The 19,883-nt window shown below is 34.1% G+C and overlaps 2 protein-coding genes across 2 annotated transcripts; both read right to left on the reverse strand.

Moving 5' to 3' along the window:
- Positions 1 to 6,105: 6,105 nt before the first annotated feature.
- Positions 6,106 to 8,285, reverse strand: LOC108478419 (uncharacterized). The gene is made up of 2 exons (XM_017780879.2): positions 6,292 to 8,285; positions 6,106 to 6,210 (listed from the first exon to the last, which is right to left on the reverse strand). Exons 1-2 carry the CDS (start codon positions 8,257 to 8,259, stop codon positions 6,106 to 6,108), a joined length of 2,073 nt encoding a protein of 690 aa, XP_017636368.1. The 5' UTR covers positions 8,260 to 8,285.
- A 9,296-nt stretch (positions 8,286 to 17,581) lies between these two features.
- Positions 17,582 to 18,076, reverse strand: LOC108478429 (phenolic glucoside malonyltransferase 1-like). The gene has a single exon (XM_053030606.1). The coding sequence runs from the start codon at positions 18,074 to 18,076 to the stop codon at positions 17,582 to 17,584; it is 495 nt and encodes a 164-aa protein (XP_052886566.1).
- Between the last annotated feature and the right edge of the window lie 1,807 nt (positions 18,077 to 19,883).

Consider the following 19,883-nt stretch of genomic DNA (forward strand, 5'->3'; position numbering starts at 1 on the left):
AGCCCTGCTAAAATAATGCTCACTTGTTCTTTATCAGTCACCTTACTACCAGCTGCAATCAGGCTATAACTCATACTTTTTACTTTGAACAGGTATTCTTTGACAGTAATATTTACTTCCTTTAAAAAATATAAAGCATGACGCATACTTGAAGCTTTAACATTTGACTCAGCACCAAACTATCTGTCAATAGTTGACCAGATTTCAAAGCTAGTCTTGGTTGTTGTGAGATACACCAAGACTGTATTTTTTTACTGCAAATAACAACCACGAAGCGAGAAACTTGTCCTGTTTCTTGTGAACAAGAAAAGCTGGATTGTCAACCAGCTACCTTTCATTGCCAGTTAGAAATTGTGCAGGAACATTAACAGTGCCTAACACTTATCTTTTAAGAATCAATAAAACTTGATGTTTGCATAAAAGAAATTTGTTCTCACCAAGTTTTATCTTCTCATGTTTGGAAAAGTGCTGAATCTGCTGCAAAATCAGACTATCAGTATCTTGGGAACCAACTGCCTCCCCAGTGTTTGATGAATGACGAGGAGTATCAGTTGTTGGAACTTCATCCATAGCCATTAAACCACAAAACACGATACTTGTTATATCACGAAAACACTAGATCTTGATACTGTTAGAATTAAGTGACCCAAATTCTTATTTAAATAAAATACGATGGAAAATAAAATAAAAGTAAAATCCATATAGAACTAGACTTCTTTTATTTTATTTTAGAATAAGGTTTTTAAACCTTATTAAACTCCATCTATTTTATATTGATTAGGATAAGGTGTTTCAATCCTACTAGAATATGGCTTTGCAAGCCTATAAATAGACATAGTCTATTCCTCTTGTATTTTGAGTAAAAATTTTTCGACATAGTGAATTTTCTTCTCCTCTGCCCGTGGTTTTTTTTCCCGAAAGGGTTTCCACGTAAAATTTATGTGTTCTTTATTTTTATTTATTTTATTCTATTTTATTTTTCACAAATTGGTATCGAGCTTAGGGTTATTCATCTCGATCACGGTAATGGCGTCTTTGAAGTATGAAATTCATTGTTGGATCGCAACACCGATTTGCGTTGTGGCAAATTAAGATGCAAGCGCTTCTTGCACAGATGGATCTAGAGGATGCCCTGCTAGGATAGATAAGATGCCTTCGACATTAACAGATGAAGAGAAGAAGCGTAAGGATCGAAAGGCATTAACACAATTACATCGCATTTGTCCAACGAAATTTTGCGGGATGTGATGAAAGAAAACCGCCATTGCATTATGGAAGAGGCTAGAACAAATATGTATGTCGAAAACTCTAACAAGCAAGTTGCATATGAAGCGGCGTCTTTATGCTCATCGTTTAGAGGAAGGTGCGTCATACACGAACACTTAATGTTGTTTAAAGAAATTCTCTCAAACTTGGAGGCCATGGAGGTTCAAGATGATAAGGAAGATCTAGGGTTGATTCTACTTTGTTCGTTGCCCGTCTTATTCAACCTTTAGAGACACGATTTTATATAGCCGAGTCTCTCACAGTTGATGAGGTTTATGATTCTTTAACCTCGTATGATAAGATGAAGCATCTTGTGGTTAAACCCAACTCTCGGGAGAGGGTCTCATTGTTCGTGGGAGACAAGACCGGAATGTTGATGATGATCGTGGTAGAACACGAGAACGGAATCCTCGTGGTAAATCTAAGGGTAGATCGAAATCTTCAAGCAGAGGTAAAACTTGCAACTTCGCAAGAAGAAAGGGCACATTAAATCTGAGTGCTATAAGCTACAAAATAATATTAAAAGGAGGTCGAATCAAAAGGAAAACACCGAAACTTGGTGAAGTGATGTTGTAGAAGACTACAGCGATGGTGAACTTCTAGTTGCTTCATCAATGATTCTAAAGTAAGGAGTGGATACTTGATTCAGTGCACCTTCCACATGAGTCCCAATCGGGATTGGTTTACAACTTATGAAACAAGATGTCTGAAGGTGTTGTTTTGATGGGAAATAATGCTTCATGTAAAATCGCAGGTGTTGGAACAATTAAAGTTAAGATGTTTGATGGAGTTGTCGAACACTTAGTGACGTGCGGCATGTTCCGAATTGAAAAGAAATTTAATTTCGTTGAGTACTCTTGATTCAAAAGGGCATGATACACAAATGAAAGTGGGGTTTTAAAGATTTCAAAGGGTCCCTTGTTGTGATGAAAGGGCAAAGAAAGATTGCCAAGTTATATGTTTCTGAGGTTCTCTCATATCGGTGATGCAAATTGTCGCTTCCTCTTCCTTGTCGATAATGATATTACTAAACTTTGGCATATGCGCCTAGGGCATATGAGTGAGAATGGCATGGCGAATTAAGCAAAGAGGACTTCTTAATGGGCAAGGAATTTGCAAACTGAATTTCTGTGAGCACCGTGTTTTGGGAAGCAAAGAGAGTTCGATTCACTAGAGGAATCCATAACACGAAGGAAACGTTGGAGTATATCCATTACGATCGTGGGGCCCGTCCGAGTGCCTTCGAGAGGTGGAGCTAATTATATGCTAACCTTTATTGATGATTTTCCGAAAATTTTGGGCGTTCTTCCCGAAGCGAAAAGCGATGTGTTTTCCACATTTAAGTCTTGGAAAATTATGATTGAAAAGCAGACGGAAAAGCAGATAAAATACCTCCGCATGCAGACAATGGCTTAGAGTTCGCTCGATGAGTTTAATAGATTGTGCAAGTCGAAGCGATCATGAGACACTTGACGATTCGTCATACTCCACAAAAAAGCGGTGTTGCGAACGAATGAACGAACGATCATGGAGAAGGTTCGATGTATGTTGTCAAATGCCAACTTACGAAGTCATTTTGGGCGAAGCGACCTCATCGCATGTTTTTGATCAATCGATCTCCATCCGTTGCCATTGAGAAAAAGACTCCACAAGAGGTATGGTCCGGTAATCCCGCTAATTATTCGATTTAAAGATTTTTGGGTGTCTGCGTATGCTCATGTTGATAATGGAAAATTGGAACCGAGATCCATTAAATGCGTTTTCTTGGTTATAAAGTGGTGTAAAAGGCTATAAGTTATGGTGTCCTGAAAATAGAAAAGTTGTGATTAGCAGAGATGTTGTTTTTGATGAAACGCTATGCTACCTAACTTATCTCTTAAAGACTCTTCCAATAAAGAAAACCAAAAGCGGTGGAGCATCAGATTAATACGAAATCAACTCCTCAAGCCAATACAAAATTGAGAATAGAGTTGCTTCTTCACCGCAATACTCTATCGCCAAAAACAGGACAAGAAGAGAAATTAAACCTCCAAAGAAGTATGCCGAGGTTGATCTAGTTGCTTATGCTTTAAATGTGGTGAAGATATAGATGCGAATCAAGAGCCATTTAATTATTCGAGGCGATTAGTTGTGAAGACTCGAAAAGTGGATGTTTGCTATGCAAGAGGAGATGGAATCACTCCACAAAAACAGAACATGGGATCTTGTAAAACTTCCTAAAGGTAAAAAGGTCATTCGTTGTAAATGGGTGTTTAAAAGAAAGAAGGGACTCGAGTTGAAGAACCGGATATAAAGCAAGGCTTGTTGCAAAGGGTTACAGTCAAATTCCGAGTGGACTTCACAGATGTGTTCTCTCCAGGTTGTTAAGCATAGTTCGATTCGAGCTTTGCTTGGTATTGTTGCCATGCATGATTTGGAGCTTGAGCGGTTAGATGTAAAACCGCATTTTGCATGGAGAACTTGAGGAAGATATTTACATGCAACAACCGAGAGGGTTTTATAGTCTCGAAAAAGAGGACTATGTTTGCTTGCTGAAAAAGTCCCTTTACGGTTTGAAACAATCACCAAGACAAGGGTACAAGAGGTTTGATTCCTTTATGACTTCTCATGATTTCAAAAGAAGTAGTTTTGACAGTTGTGTCTACTTTAAGAAAAACGTTGATGGTTCTTTTGTGTATCTACTTCTTTATGTTGATGACATGTTGATAGCACAAAAGATAAAAGAGAGATAAGAAAGGTTAAAGCCCAACTAAGTGAAGAATTTGAGATGAAAGATTTAGGACCAAGAAAGAAGATACTTGGTATGGAGATTCTCGAGATAGAAAAGCAAGTAAATTGTACCTAAGTCGGAGGGGTACATTGAGAAAGTTCTTTGCGAGTTCAATATGCAGAGTGCTAAGCTGTTAGTACTCCTTTAGCGACCATTTCGGACTTTCATCGGCCTTATCTCCTCAATCGATAATGAGATTGAGTACATGTCACATGTTCCATACTCTAGTGCAAGAGGATCTCTCATGTATGCTATGGTTTGTTCACGTCCGATTTATCATATGCGATCGGTCAGCTTAGCGATACATGGCGAATCCGGTAAAGAACACCGGAAAGCGATTCGATGGATTTTAAGATACTTACGAGGCACTACTAATGTTTGCTTACGTTTGGAAGAACTAAAGATGGAGTTATAGGGTATGTTGATGCTGATTTTGCTGGAGACCTTGATAGAAGAAGATCTCTCACGAGTTACGTCTTTACAATCGGAGGTTGTGCAATTAGTTGGAAAGCCACTTTGCAAACTACATCGCTTTGTCTACCAATCGAAGCTGAGTACATGGCGATTCATGAGGCTTGTAAAGAAGCTATTTGGTTGAAGGACTATTTAGTGAACTCAATGAAGACCTTCAAATCAGCACAGATTTTTGTGACGATCAGTGCCATCTTTCTTACAAAAGATCAAATGTTTCATGAGAGAACAAAACACATTGATATTCGGTATCATTTTGTTCGTGATATTATTGCTCGTGGTGATATTGTTGTGAGCAAAATTAGCACTCATGAAAATCCTGCAGATATGATGACTAAGTCACTTCCTATAACCAAGTTTGAGCATTGCTTAGACTTGGTTGGTGTTCATTGTTGAAGTTAAACCCTTAAGGGGTTTTTGGAAGAGGTGAAGAACTTGTTTATTGAAAGTTCGCGATGAAGAACTTGTTCATTGAGAATTTGTGTCAAGGTGGAGATTGTTAGAATTAAGTGACCCAAATTCTTATTTAAATAAAATACGATGGAAAATAAAATAAAAGTAAAATCCATATAGAACTAGACTTCTTTTATTTTATTTTAGAATAAGGTTTTAAACCTTATTAAACTCCATCTATTTTATATTGATTAGGATAAGGTGTTTCAATCCTACTAGAATATGGCTTTGCAAGCCTATAAATAGACATAGTCTATTCCTCTTGTATTTTGAGTAAAAATTTTTCGACATAGTGAATTTTCTTCTCCTCTGCCCGTGGTTTTTTTTCCCGAAAGGGTTTCCACGTAAAATTTATGTGTTCTTTATTTTTATTTATTTTATTCTATTTTATTTTTCACAGATACCATGTTAGATTACAAAGTAACAAGAAAAAGAAACTTTCTTTTTCAATTTCAAAACTTGCATAGAACAAAACGCTATGACTATTTAACATAGCAATGTAACTATACTAGAAATAACAACAACAACTATATTAACAAAATAACTACTTTAACTAACTGAATCAACAATAGTAAACGTTGGATTACTCATAACAAAAATGTACGCTTAGACTATAACAAAAACAAAAACAATGTTGAAAATGTTGGTGACCAAATTTATAACTTTTTTAAGCCGAATCATCAAAATAAAAATTAAATAAAAATTATACATAATTAGATTACTATCAATGAAATTTACTCATAATAAAAATATATCAATAGCGCAAAATCCTTCTCATTGATATCAGTAGAGATATGATTTTAACTTTATCACTATTTATATAAATTAAATACACTATTAATATTGAAATAAACATTTAAAAATATAAATAATATTACAACAAATAATTTAGTAGTCACTATATGTAAATTTAATTAACAATCTACATTAACTAATTAATAATTAATAATTAAAACAACTATTATTACAATATTTATATTTTAAAAATAACTTCAAAAATAGAATTGTCATGTTTGTAAAATTAAACTGTTTTTATTAATGAAACATTACAAATTTTATGAAAAATTTTAAGAAATAAATTAAATGTAGTCTAATTAATACATACCATCGATCCAGGCTAAATTATACAAATTATGAATCAACCCTTAGTGCTGAGTAGTGTTATCAGCATCAAAAGCAAGAACAAATTCGACATAAAGATTCTTCAAAGCAATGATGACTGTCATGACTAAAGGACCCATAATTGCTCCCTGTAAAACCAAACCAAAATCACCAAATTATAATCACACTTGATAACATGAAAAGATACAAGGAAGAGGACATAACATTACTTCTAAAATGGAGGGGAAAAAAGCAATGCCACCAAAGATACTAAGTCCAGTCAAGTAAGCATTATGTCCTGGTATCTCATCTTGTATTGCAATTGTTCCATAATCCAATAATATAATATGAATCGATGTAAGTAACACAGCTTCGATATATCTCGATTCCATCGCTAACTGAACTACGGCCGGTATCGACGAAACCCAAGCCGGAGTTATCGGCAAAAGAGCGTTGAAAAGAGCTAAGAATGTGCACATATAAAGGAAATGAATACGGTAAAATCTGCACAAAAGATATGTGAAACATCCTTGGAACAATGTGAGCTTAGCTGTGGCTAATAATACACTACTAACAGCATGGTCAAGAACTTGAGCACATCGGTTCCTGGTAGATTTTGAAACTGGTAACATTCCCAAAACATGATCCATTACCCCTCCTGAATCTGAAGTGATTAAATAATATAATAGCCATAAAAACACTGTTAATTCAAATATGAAGTTTACTAGTCCAGCTGCTCCTGATACAATGAGGATTCCTAGAAAGAACAAGAGATTTGCACCCGTTCCCAACACTGTTAAACAACTGAAAAATACCCTTTTAGTTGAATCCAAGCTTTGAAGTAGAAATGCTTTGATTTTCTCTAATAAATCTTCATTAGCTATCGAAGACGTGAGTTTCCTATAGATGCCATAGAAGTCACCATAGATTGATTTCCATTCTCCTTTTTTTACTTTTGATTGTAACCCATGAATGGTTTCATATAATGGCTTTTTGTAGAAAATGCTTTCATTGTTCATGGTTGCAACTATTGATGGCTGCTCAAAATATTGCTTAAAACCATCAACAATCTCTGTCACATTGTAATAAACAGCTAAAGAATCAATGTTTTGTGACAAAGTTTCATAAAACTTTGGCATATAACTATCAATTAACTCTGGGATTTTATTATCATCAATCCATTTGTTAATCCCAATAATCTCACTGTAATTGTTTTCTTCCAAATGTTTCTTCAATGAAATGACTGCTTCTTTCCCTTCAATTGCAATCTTATAAGAAAAGAAAAGGAACCCTAACATTGACCCTAAGATCATAAACAAAATTAATCCAATCCCAACCATTGTATTCAATCTATTGAACAACATTGAAGTTATATCTTGGCCTAACTTTCCAAAAAATGAGAAACTTTTGTTGTTTTCAGTTGCTTTTCTCTTTTTACGAGCTGATGAAATTCTTGAAAGAGTTGAAGCAAGTCCTGGTTTAATCATAACTCCAAAACCAGATATATATGCTAAAAAGCAAGGAACTGTAATAACTGGGATAGAGAAAAACCCTATTCTTTCGTAAACAAGAACAAAAAGGCCAAAAGTGACTAGCCATTGCATGAGCTTGGAGAAAGCAATTACACGTGATTTTTGATGACGACGACCGGATGCACGCGGTGTCGAACACGAAGAGGAAGAATGGTAGCTGATGAGACGGAGCAAGGCGGCATGCGAGTCGAGGAGGGAGGCGGTGGTGGCGCTCAAAATGGCGATTGGGATAGCGATTAGGGTTTCAAATAGGCCAAGGCTAAGAGGGTGTGCCCAAAAGGAAACTATCAACATTCGAAGCTCACGTAAAGGCATGGAACAAAGGATTGCCCATTGGAGTGGTCGCCAATAGTTTTGAAGGAGTTTGGTGAGGCCAAAGAGGAGAGTTAACGTTAAAACAAGTCCTGCATGAGCCATGGCGACGTACATCGCCATTCGTATGGAAGGATCATTGGATGAAAATGGCGATTTTTGGCCTTTTTTTCTTCTTGGGGTTTTCTTTCTTTTCCTTGGGCTTGAATTAGAGAAGGTTTCATTGCCTGTTTTGGGTTCTTGATGATCATCTTCATTTGCTTGTGCTGAACATGGTTGTTCATCGCCATGCCTGATTTTCTTGTTAGGTTTTGAATGACTTTTGGGAGTGTTTTGATTAATTGTTTTTGACATAATTTCGTAGTTTTATCCATATTTTTAATGTTAAGATTAGGAAATGGTTGAAGTGAGAGAAAGATAATAAAGAACTAAGATCCGAGAATCAATGAAGAAATTTCAGAGTTTTTTTTTTAGGAGCATTAAAAATCACAAATAATAAAAATTAGCTAATGAGGGCTTTACTCAATTAGCAAACGGGAAGATATTGTGTACCTACATTTCGAGACCTATTACATGCAAATGTATAGTTTTTTTAATCTCATTTTGTGTGACTGTCATGGTTAAGTTTGAATTTAGTTAGTCTAGTCAGTTTGTTGGTTTTAATCTAAATTATATAATTTTTTAATCTGTTTGTGATGTAATAGTTTCACTCCACAATGTGATTATTCAGATAATCTATTTGTAATCATTTAATATTTGTATTTATATGGTTAAAAAACAATAAAATTTAAAAGAAAAAATGTACATAATTTCACAAAAATAAAAGGAGATATTAGAATCAAGATACAAACGACGAACACTTAAAAGTCATTTGGTTGAAAAAATTTCAAATTTTACCCATGTTAAGTCAAACATCGATTAAATTGAGTTTGTATGTAATAATATTCTATATATTCTCGATGTATAGATTTTATGTACATTCAGTTAATAAAAAATAATATATCATTATTAGTGTAAAATAAAAAGTATTGAAGGATATAAAAGTAAATACAATTAATTTTATTTAATATAATTAAATATTAATTATAATTATTTTGTTTCTTTACTCAAATAGCTAATAAGTTTAGATAAACTTTCAAATTTTTAGTTGATATTAGAAAATTTTAAGGTAAATTACATTTAAGGTCACTAAACTCTTAGCAAGTTTACATTTTGATAACTCAACTTTAAAAATTATAAAATAGTCAATGAACTATTTGAAAGTTTTCATTTAAGTCACTGTATTATTTCAAAGTTTTTTTTAAGTCAATGAGTTGTCAAGTTTTTTTTTTTTTAAGTTTGGCTAGTGAGCTTCAAGTGATGATAAATATCAAAAGTAACATATTTTAGCTTCATTCTTAGTGCATTTTTGATGATTTTGTGACATTAATTGTGAATTATATACTCCTAATTTTTTATATTCATGTTTTGATGCTTAATAAAGCACTTAGGAGCAATAAAAGTGAAAAACAGATGGAAATTAGAACATTGGAGCAATCCAAAAGCTAAACACATGCAGTAGAGAATCACACAAGCTGACCACATGACCATGTGTGCCACATGGGTGTGTGTCCTGGGTGTGTGGATTTCGGGAACCATGTGCGCTAACAGTTGGAAGTGACGATGTTTAGGTTTTTTGACACTTTAAGAAGGTATAAATAAGGATATAAAAAAGGGAATAAGTAGCTCCCATAAAATAGCACGAACATTACTCGAAGAACATCATTGAACCCGATTTCGAAGCAATTCTCCATCAAGATTCAAGATTGCAAGTTGATTTCCAAGGACTTATCATGAATTTCTTTTATTTTAGTGGTTATATTGTATTTTTGGTGTTTATTCTTGCAACTATGAATTAATTTTCTTAATACCTAAGGGAGATGAACCCTAGCATGGATTCTATTGTTGATTTCTAAATTTATTGTTTGATTTCTAAATTTATGCAATAAAACCTTAGTTCTTTGTTTTCAATTTTGAATACTTAATTGTTCTTGGGTTGATAATTCTAGAGTATTAATCCATGTTTGATGTGCAAAAGTTTGAAGTTGAGTAGACCCTTCTTATGATTGGATCTTGCATAATTGAATGGAGTTGCATGCAATCCTAAAAATAGGACGACATAAATCTACCGGATAAGAGCCAAATCTAATACGGGGATCCATAGAGCGAATTAATGCAATAATAGATGTTTTAATTAGAAAGAAATTTCAATTAATCAACTTAGAGTTAGTTGTTCTTATGCTCGAAAGAGATATTAGCATAAATTAGGGATTTCTACATATCAAAGAAACTAGAAAAAGAAATTGCATAAATTAGATTGAGAATTATAGATGAAGTCTAGGTGGATTCTTACCTCGATATTATTTTGTCACTTGGTTAATATATATATATATATATATATATATATATATATATATTTGTGTTTTGTTTCTTTGATGCATTCGTTAGTTAATTTTAGTTTTAATCAATCCTTTGAATTATTAGGTTAAATAATAAAAAGACAATAATTACTAGTAATTGTAGTCCTCAAGGGAATGATATGTGTGCTCACCATAGCTTTACTATTAATTGATAGGTGCACTTGCCTTAGTTGATTTATTAGTTAGTTTAGTGGAAATCAAGTGACAATTCGATTATCGATACAATGGTTTAGTACCCATTAACGAGTAGAAGAACATACCTTAAATGCAAGTCGATTTGACGATCAATGTCAGAGATCAGAGAAAAAAGCTGTTTGGATTTTGGTTCATAGATTCATAATGTTAAAAGTTGTTTCATAAAAAAAAAACTTAGTTGTAAAAGATAAGGGGAATGAGAGCTTTCAATTGTTGTAGGCAGTGTGAGCAGAGAAGGCCATACAACAACAATTTTAATAGCTCGATAACTTAAATAAAAACTCTTAAATAGTTTAATGATCATTTTGTAACATTTTAAAATTGAATTATCAAAATGTAAACTTACTAATAGTTTTATGACATTGGATATAATTTATTTTTAATTAGATTTTGAATTTAAGCTTAATCTTATTCAAAAATAAATGAGCTTAAAGTCGAATATGAAAATCAAGTTTTCCTTTTCTAAGTGATAGTTCATTTTTTTTTCCTCAAATAAATATTCAAACACAAACCAATTCTAAAATCCCAAATTTCAAAATTGAGTTTAAACTTCTTATATTTCAACTTGGACTCAAATTAATTGCATCCATAGTCGAAAGCCTGAAATACTAATCACAGAGCAGCCCACAAAGGATACCTAGTGGTTGTAGTAGGGACATACAGTTTCTGCAAGCAAAAAGGAGGGCAATAGCCATTTTCTAGCTTTGCTTTGGACCTAGCTCAAGTAATGGTTTAAGGAAGCTAAAAGATGGTCCAGTGTGAGCTATCTTCGATTTAGATTGGTTTGAGTTCTTGTAGTAGGTATGATAATGGAGTAGAGTGGGGGTAGATGTTGCCAAATACATCACTATCTTAGAGTTGGCACGCTTTACTTCATCACTCTCTCTATTCCATTATAGATGTATAAATTTGAAAATTACTACTATTTTCATGGATATTGGATGCATCCATCCTTGCCTTACCCCGCTCTACTTCAAATCAATTTATTGCTAGCTATTTTTAATAATTTCAATTTTTTAAAAGGGAAATGAATATTTAAACATAACTTTTTTAAAAAAAAAAAGTATTTAAACTATTGTTTTCAAAACTAGATTGGTTGGACTGAGAATTGACTGGGGTACTAAACCGAAATAAGGGGTTGACCCGTGAACTGATTTACTCTAATTTAACACGTATTTTTAATTTTTTAATAATTTATATAATTAAACTAGACGAACTAGTCAGATTGATTGAATACATGATTTGATCAGTTCTACCATCAGTCTAATTTTGAAAACCATGATTTAAACATAAATCACATGAGTTTTTCTATAACAATTTATTACAAATTTACCCTTAATAGTCATATATATTGAAAGGCAAAATAATAATTTTATATAGTGGGACGGGGTAGAGCAGGTCAAGAAATTATCGTAATTATTCCATACTCACTATAAAAAAAATCACTTCGCCCTATTTTGCATCCACTTTTAAAAAAATTGTGTATCGAATAAAGTGAAATGACTCAAAATTTAATCGGACGACTTGAATTTTACCATCCCTAACTAGCATGTGGGGAAGTTGGTATCAACCAAAGCACTTTAGTAAAGCAACTAAGCTTATCGTGACCAATTAAATATGAAAGGGTAAACTATATTGTAGGACACCTTAAAATAACATCATTATTACTTTGGTCACTTTAATTTTTTTTATCAATTTAGTCAATATCATTAGAGAAATTATTCAAAATTGATGCTCAATTGTTAAACCCTTAGGCCATGTTTGGTTCAATGGAATGAACTATGCATTCTGGCCATATTCAATGGACCGACCACAAACATGCGTTTGGTTTACATCAATCACCAATTACAGGATTAAATTACATAAAAAATGCTGAAAATAAATTTTTTTACGTGTTTAGGCTATTTTCTCAAAAAATGATGAGAATAGATTGATTTTAGGAAAACGCTTCTAACTGGAAACGTTTTAAGCTGAAATGCAGAAAAGCGCTTCCAAAACGGTCACCCACCCTAACGGCTCTTTTCCCCAACTACTATTTAATTAGCCGTTGGGGCCAATGCCCCCCACCAACGTTCACATTTTATTTTCTATATAAACCCTCCCCCCTCCCCCCCCCAAATTCATTTTTCTATTCAATTCAATTTCAACTCTCTTTACATCCTCAAATTTTTTTCAATTCCCTCATAATTTCTTACTATTTTTTGTTTCTCTCTTAACTCTATTTTTTAAAGAAATTACCTTAAGTTTTTTGTAAAATATTTTATATTAACATTTATTTCGTATTTTCTGAAATTAATAATGACACAATATTTAATTTATTTGGATAAGAAGTACATTTCCGTCAATTAATTGCAAATGGTAAGATTTTTTATTATATTTAATGTAATTTAATTTAAATATTTTATCGTTATATTGGAATTTAAAATTTTGTATGTTTTTTTTATATATAGGTTGAAGATCGAATTTTGGAGACTTATATTCATAATTTACCCGCTCCTCTATCACCCTTAATCGAACTGTACTTAAGAGATGCCAGATTTTTGCATGTGGCACTTATTGGTCAGGGGTGTAAATTGGACCCCACACTTGTAAGCGCATTGATGGAACTGTGGAGGCTCAAGACGTACACATCCCACTTTTTATGCGGGAAGTGCACTAGCACTCTAGCGGACATACAGTTATAGCTCAGGTTACCAGTGGATGGGCCGGTAATGATTGGGTCAATTCACGCAATCGATTGGAGAGACGTATGCGAGCAACTTCTGGGGTGGGTTTTGGAACCATTTTTGGAGCGTAGATAGATATGAATTGGCTAAGAAGAAATTTTGGTGGGTTCGATGAGGATTCAACTTAAGTCCAAAGAGAACAACATGCTCGGGTGTACATCCTTATGGTTATCGAGGGTCTCCTAATGCCCGATAAGTTACGAAATCTTGTCCATTTAAGGTGGCTTCTAAACTTATCAACTTTAAAGAAGCGGTCGAACTCAGCTGGGGGTCAATTGTGTTGATAACATTGTATCGAGAGACGTGTCAGGTGACTGAATCACAAAAAAACAAAATTGGTGGTTGCAGGCTTCTACTACAATCATGAGTACGGTATTGGTTGTCATTTTTACGTTCTCGAGTGCACTACCCTTATACATTCTCACTCGTAAAAAGGTAAAATTCATTAGTTAATATATTTACCGCAATAAAATTATTCAAAATTTAAATTGTTGTGTTAACATATTATTTTGATAGGTGGGACCAAGGGCCGAGTTACGTGGGACTACCTAATGAGCTTCGAGATATGCGGCTTCTATTAGACCAATAATCGGAAGCAGAAGTATGTATTTTTTAAATTTGAATTATATAATATTAATGTAGTTCATTTTAAAATTAGCAGTATATAGATAACTAAAATTTTTATTATTTTAATATAGTTTGAATGAATGCCTTACTCCTACCCGGCAATGCAAGAATGCATCCCATTGAAATTCTTAGTCAATCCCAACATTTAGCAGGTGAAGGTGTCATTGGTAGTAAACATTACCGTGGAAATGTACGAGTCGGATAGAGTATTGCAACAATTCGAGTTTAGGCAATCGATTCAAGTGGCACTCCAAGATCTCGAAGATTTGCATTGTGTCGACTTGCGAGAGAGGACGGATGAGAATTGGACTACATTCTATGCCTAAGATATCAATATATGGAATAATAGGTACAAGTTTTTACCTACCCGTGAGGCTATTGTTGCTCTCGACTTAGCCTACTGTTCGGAGTACATGCCATGGTTTAGAATCCATGGCAAGCCATATCTGCTAGGTGAAGAAGCTAGTGGCAAGTCACCGCATATGAGGAGGCCATGATAGGCGCTTAGGAATCCAAGGCAAAAAGGCCACGATGGAGCTGCCGAGCAGATCCATCGTCTAAACCGACGCAAGAACTGATATTAATAATCCTATCACCACTGGTCAGTATGACTCATCTTATCTTACTTCTACTTTAATACTAGGTTTTTCTTATGAGCCTTAATCCTTGACATGTTACACATCGATGATATCGACGTTTCCAACAACCACGATGTTGACTACAACATATAAACTATCTATGTTTGACGTACTGATCGACCTAATCATTTAATTTTCAAAAAATAGAGCTAATATGGCTTGTTCACTTTATTAATAATTGTACGATGCTTTTGTGAAAACCAATAAAGGCCCTTTTCAGTCGTCAGTGTTTTTCGAAATTTCCTTTACATATATATCAAATAAAAAATTAGGTAAATTACATAAACAGTCACTCAACTTTGGGGTAGCTAACAAAATAGTCACCTAGGTTTCATTTCAGTCACTCAACTTTGAAAAATAACAAAACAGCGCTTTTAACCATTTTCTGTTACTAACGTAACGGAAAAATGACATGGCACTTAATGGTGGGTTAGCTGTCATTTTATAAACCCTTTTTAACCCTAAACAGCCCTGAGCAGTAGAAAAAGAAGAGAAAAAGAAAAATAAGAGAAGAAACAGAGAAGAAGAAGAATAATAAGAAAAAGAAGGAGGAGAAGAAGAATAAGAGAAAATGAAAGGAGAGTGATATATCTATGCAAGCTGGTTCCATGTATCTAGAAGAAAATCAAATGGACAAGGATAATGAACGTGATTCTAATAAAAAAACCATTTCTGATAATTGTACCTAAGATATTTCCTTATCTCTAGAAGAAAATGAGCTTAAAAACAGAATTCCAAGTCAATGTGATATGGAGGATTTGATACTATCTAGGAAAATGATGGACGACACAATGAAAATGGCCAGAGATGATGTCTCCAAAGAGTTGTTTACCCTTGGAGAGTTACTTTCCATGCTAGAATTCAGCATAATGAAACCCGAAGCTATGTCATCTAATTGCAAAAGTGATGGAATCAAACAACAGTGTTTTCAGGTAAACTCATCTTGGTCAAAGTTACTAAATTCTGATGTACTATGCTGAAATTCCTTGGAATAACAATATGGATTCACCAATGTATGCAGAGAAACATGTATGATTATATTTTATCATCCCCTAATTTTTGCATTCATGTTTGTGTTTAGCATCGAAGGCACCTTGTTTTCTAGTAATTATATGTGTTTCCCATAATGAACGGACCCTCTGTATGAAAATTTGAAACTAGAAGAAAAACCATTGTAATTTTGTTTTCCACCTAAGTTAGGAATCTATGAATATCTAAAAGTGACAAGTATCTAGATTGTTGAAGTTACTTTTCTATTAGGGGTTCACATCTTAGGAAATAACATGATGTATTTTGACTTCTATGCAGAACTCAAAGGAGAAGGAAGTCATGGTGATGCCTCCTTTGGTTTCTGCAGATAAAACATCAAACAATAGCTGCAAGGAGACAATTCTATCGGTTTTTGCCCCGGTCTCTATAGCTGAAGAAATGGACAGTGGGAAAGAGGAAGTTACCATGTTTAGCCCTGCTACCAGCAGCAGCCTTGTCAATGAGGTATCAGATGATAGCAAACTGGCAGCTCGAAGTATCGCATTTGGCTTTTATTCTTCTGTATTGATGAGCAGCAAAGATAAGGGTTGTATAAAGAGAAAGAGGTTGAGGGAGAAGAAGATGAAGAGAAAGATGAGAAGAAAAAGAAGAAAAATCATTCTAACCAATCATCTTTTCCTTTTTTGTTTGACCCTTTGACTATTCATCCAACATGGCAAGTTAACTGGCCACATCAGCTAGTTAACTTGCCACGTCAGCACTCCCGTTAACCCCCTAATGAAAACTGTTAATCAATGACTATTTTGTCACTTTTTCATAATGTTAGTGATTGTTTTGTAACTTTTCAAAAGTTGAGTGACTGAAATGAAACCTATGTGACTGTTTTGCCAGCTACCCTAAAGTTGAGTGACTGTTGGTGTAGTTTACCCTAAAAAATTATTTAGTAAAATACACTCACCACTCAATTATTTGGAGAAATAGATAAAAGTGGAGCAATTGACCTCTACTTTAATGAAAAATAACATAATATCAAGCATGGTTTTCATATATTATCTTTTTGCTAGTTTGAATATATTATTAATAAAATATCATTACAAAATAAAAATAATAAAATAAACTAAAATAAACCCTCAGTTATATCCAAACATGCCTCCTTTGAACCTCACGTTAAACATATCTCGTAAACAACCAAGAAAAATTGTTCATCTAATGTCTATTCAAAGCCAAACCAATTTCAACCCCTCACTCCCATCTCTATTTTCTGCCATGGAAAAAGCTCCATTCTTATCAGTGGAAACAATTACCACCTTATGAGGTTTGTCCCATCCAAAATCTATTCATAAACACCAAATCGAGGAAGCCTTGTAACAGTTATAAGTTGAAGCTTTGAGTCAGTAATAACATCTAAAACAAAAAAAAGGAACTTTTCCATTCCTTCAAGAATCCATCTCTCTATTAAAGCTTTGACCATCCCACTTACTTTCTGAACAGCAAACACAAACTGGATTTCATCAATAAAATCCCTTGCTTTCGCCACTTCAAATTTAGTTCTATTACAGCTTCCGAAATAGTTTTGTGAGACAGGAGGGTTTAATCATGGCCTGCAATCAGCTGTGAATACGAAAGCAACTTTCTATCTCCATCTCCTCCTCTAGCTTTCACCATGTAAGTTGTTACATAAGCAAATGAATGAACAAAAGTTGATAGATGCACTTCTTTCCCACTATCTGATAGTTTAGATAACACCCTTTCTCTTAACTTTTTGAAACTTTCACGAGTAATCTCAAACATTGCTCAAACTAGATCTGGCGCTCCTCCTCCTCTTACACTTGTGATTTTCAGGCTTTTCTTACTTATATCTGAATCTGACCAGCTACTAGCTCACCACTGGTTCAAATATAAAATGTCAAGTCCATAAAGACCTTTGACAACAGACCTGCCAAAAACTGGTGTTAGCTTAGGTGGCAAAGGTGAGTTCTTGTCATTGCCTTGCTTGCATATGTATGCCCAAGATTTGATGAACATGGTTGTGGTTTGGCCATCAAGAACTACATGGTGAGCTGTGATTCCTATCCAAACCCTTTATTTGGGAAAAAAGGGTTTGCACAGCTATAGCTGATGCCGAAACATCTGAAGTTATGAGGTCAGGTTTGAGAGGATGCAACTCAGCAGCGTCATAGACCCCACTGCTAGAAAGGATGTTAAAGTCGACATCGGAGTGGGAAACTGTGAGGGAAAATCCATCATTTAGAGTGTATAAAATGATGGGTTTAGGTTCATTTGGTGGCCACTTGAGATTGTCAGCAAGGGGGAGGTAACGGACGAGCGTGAGAGAAAGAGAGCGCTTGAGTTTTGGGAGGATAACTGAGTTGAAACAGGTAGAGGTTAACTTGTCAAGTTGGTAAAAGAAAAGGCACTCAATAGGAGAAAGCTTGAACCAAAATATGTCGTATAAAGTGAATGGAAGATGGAACTCAGTCGTTGATTCTGGTGAGTTAAAGGTTGGGGTAACTTGGGTCACCTTAAGAATATCCATTTTGTTTCGTTGATTGTGGAAGACCATATGCATCAACAAAATATATTTATAACCAAAAACCGATGCATTTACCTATGGTTAATGGAAAAACAACAATGATGGTAAGATTAAATATCGTAGCGTAAGATATAAAAAAGTTAAATACACTAAGTAAACATCAGTCCAAGAGGACCTTAAATGTGATAATGATTATTAGAGCGTGTTAAGTGGAGTATTTTTTTATTTGTACTTAATCACACCGTGAATGTCGTAAGTAAATTAATTCATAAATAGATTAAGAATTAATTCATCTTTGGTCCAGTCCAAAGTATAATTCTTCCAATGAATACATCTATATCTCTACCCGTGAAGTCAACTGCTCCGATAACCAAGACTAGTTATCTCCCCAATTGGATTTGGAGAAGACATAATAACCTTTCTAAGTATTTGAACCAAATGTTCATTTTAGGTCCAGTCCAAAGTATAATTCTTCCAATGAATACATCTATATATCTACTCATGGAGTCAACTGCTCCAATAGCCAAGACTAGTCATCTCTCCAATTGGATTTGGAGACAACATAATAACCTTTCTAAGTATTTGAACCAAATTTTCATTTTGATTCTTTTACAGGATTACAGACTCATGTAAATTATCTATCGAAATAAGTTGTCTTTCTCGCATTATAAACGTTCTTAAAGTGTCATTTATTACCAGTTTGAACTTAGACAATTAATGATCTAATATTTGTTTGTCACAATTTCGCTATCCATGCAAAATATGAAAGATAGAAAACACAAAAGACATAATAGTGAAATGTGAAATTAACTTTATTTATTTATTCATTGGTCAAATATATAGAAAACAATTATATGTTTACTACAATATAGATAAATTTCCCAACAACCTCTCACTTGCCTTAGTGAAGTAAATATTTCATAATTCACATTCATATATCCTCGACATGTTTGTTAAAGCTCCTAGTTACAAGAGTCTTAGCAAACAGATTCGCAAGGTTATATTCAGAAGTTACTTTTACCGTATTTACTATTCCTTCGACTAAATTGATATTTGGACATGTGTAAAGCATATACATAACGCTTTCAACTACCGAAGCATATGAAACCTTACTTATATGCTTTCTTTCTTCTTCTGTATTAGGACAATTATCGAAAGAAAGATGAAAACCCGATGCAGTCGGCTGAGCGCCTAACTTTGCATCAGTAATTGTAAATTGTTTCAGTACCTTATCGATGTATGAAGCTTGTAATAGAGTTATCGTTTTATTTTTTTGATTCCTAAGGATTCAAATTCCAAGAATATAACTAGCTTCACTCAAGTCCTTCATGCTAAACTATTAAGCTAACCATAGTTTAACCGAAGACAATTCTCTTACATCGTTTCTGATAAGTAGAATATCATCGATATATAAAAAAAAGAAGACCACTTTTTTGTCTTTTATACGCTTATAAACACAAGATTCATTAGCGTTTTGCTCAAACCCCAAATTTTTTGTCATTTGATCAAATCTTTTATTCCATGAGCGGGATCCCTACTAAAGTCCATAAATGGATCTTAGCAATTTTCAAACTTTCTGCTCCTTCCCTTTGGCAACATAGTCAGTGGGTTGAGCCATGTAAATGGTCTAATCAAGATTGCTATTCAAGAATGTTGTCTTAACATCCATTTGTCAGATCACATAATTGAGAGCAGCTGCAATGGATAAGAGTATACAGATAGACTTGAGCATGGCTACCAGAGAGAAGGTCGCATCACAATCGATGACTTCTTTCTGTATGTAACCCTACCCTAAAAGTCTAGCTTTATA

The sequence above is a fragment of the Gossypium arboreum genome, chromosome 7, assembly GCF_025698485.1.
Source record: "Gossypium arboreum isolate Shixiya-1 chromosome 7, ASM2569848v2, whole genome shotgun sequence".
Lineage (NCBI taxonomy): Eukaryota > Viridiplantae > Streptophyta > Magnoliopsida > Malvales > Malvaceae > Gossypium > Gossypium arboreum.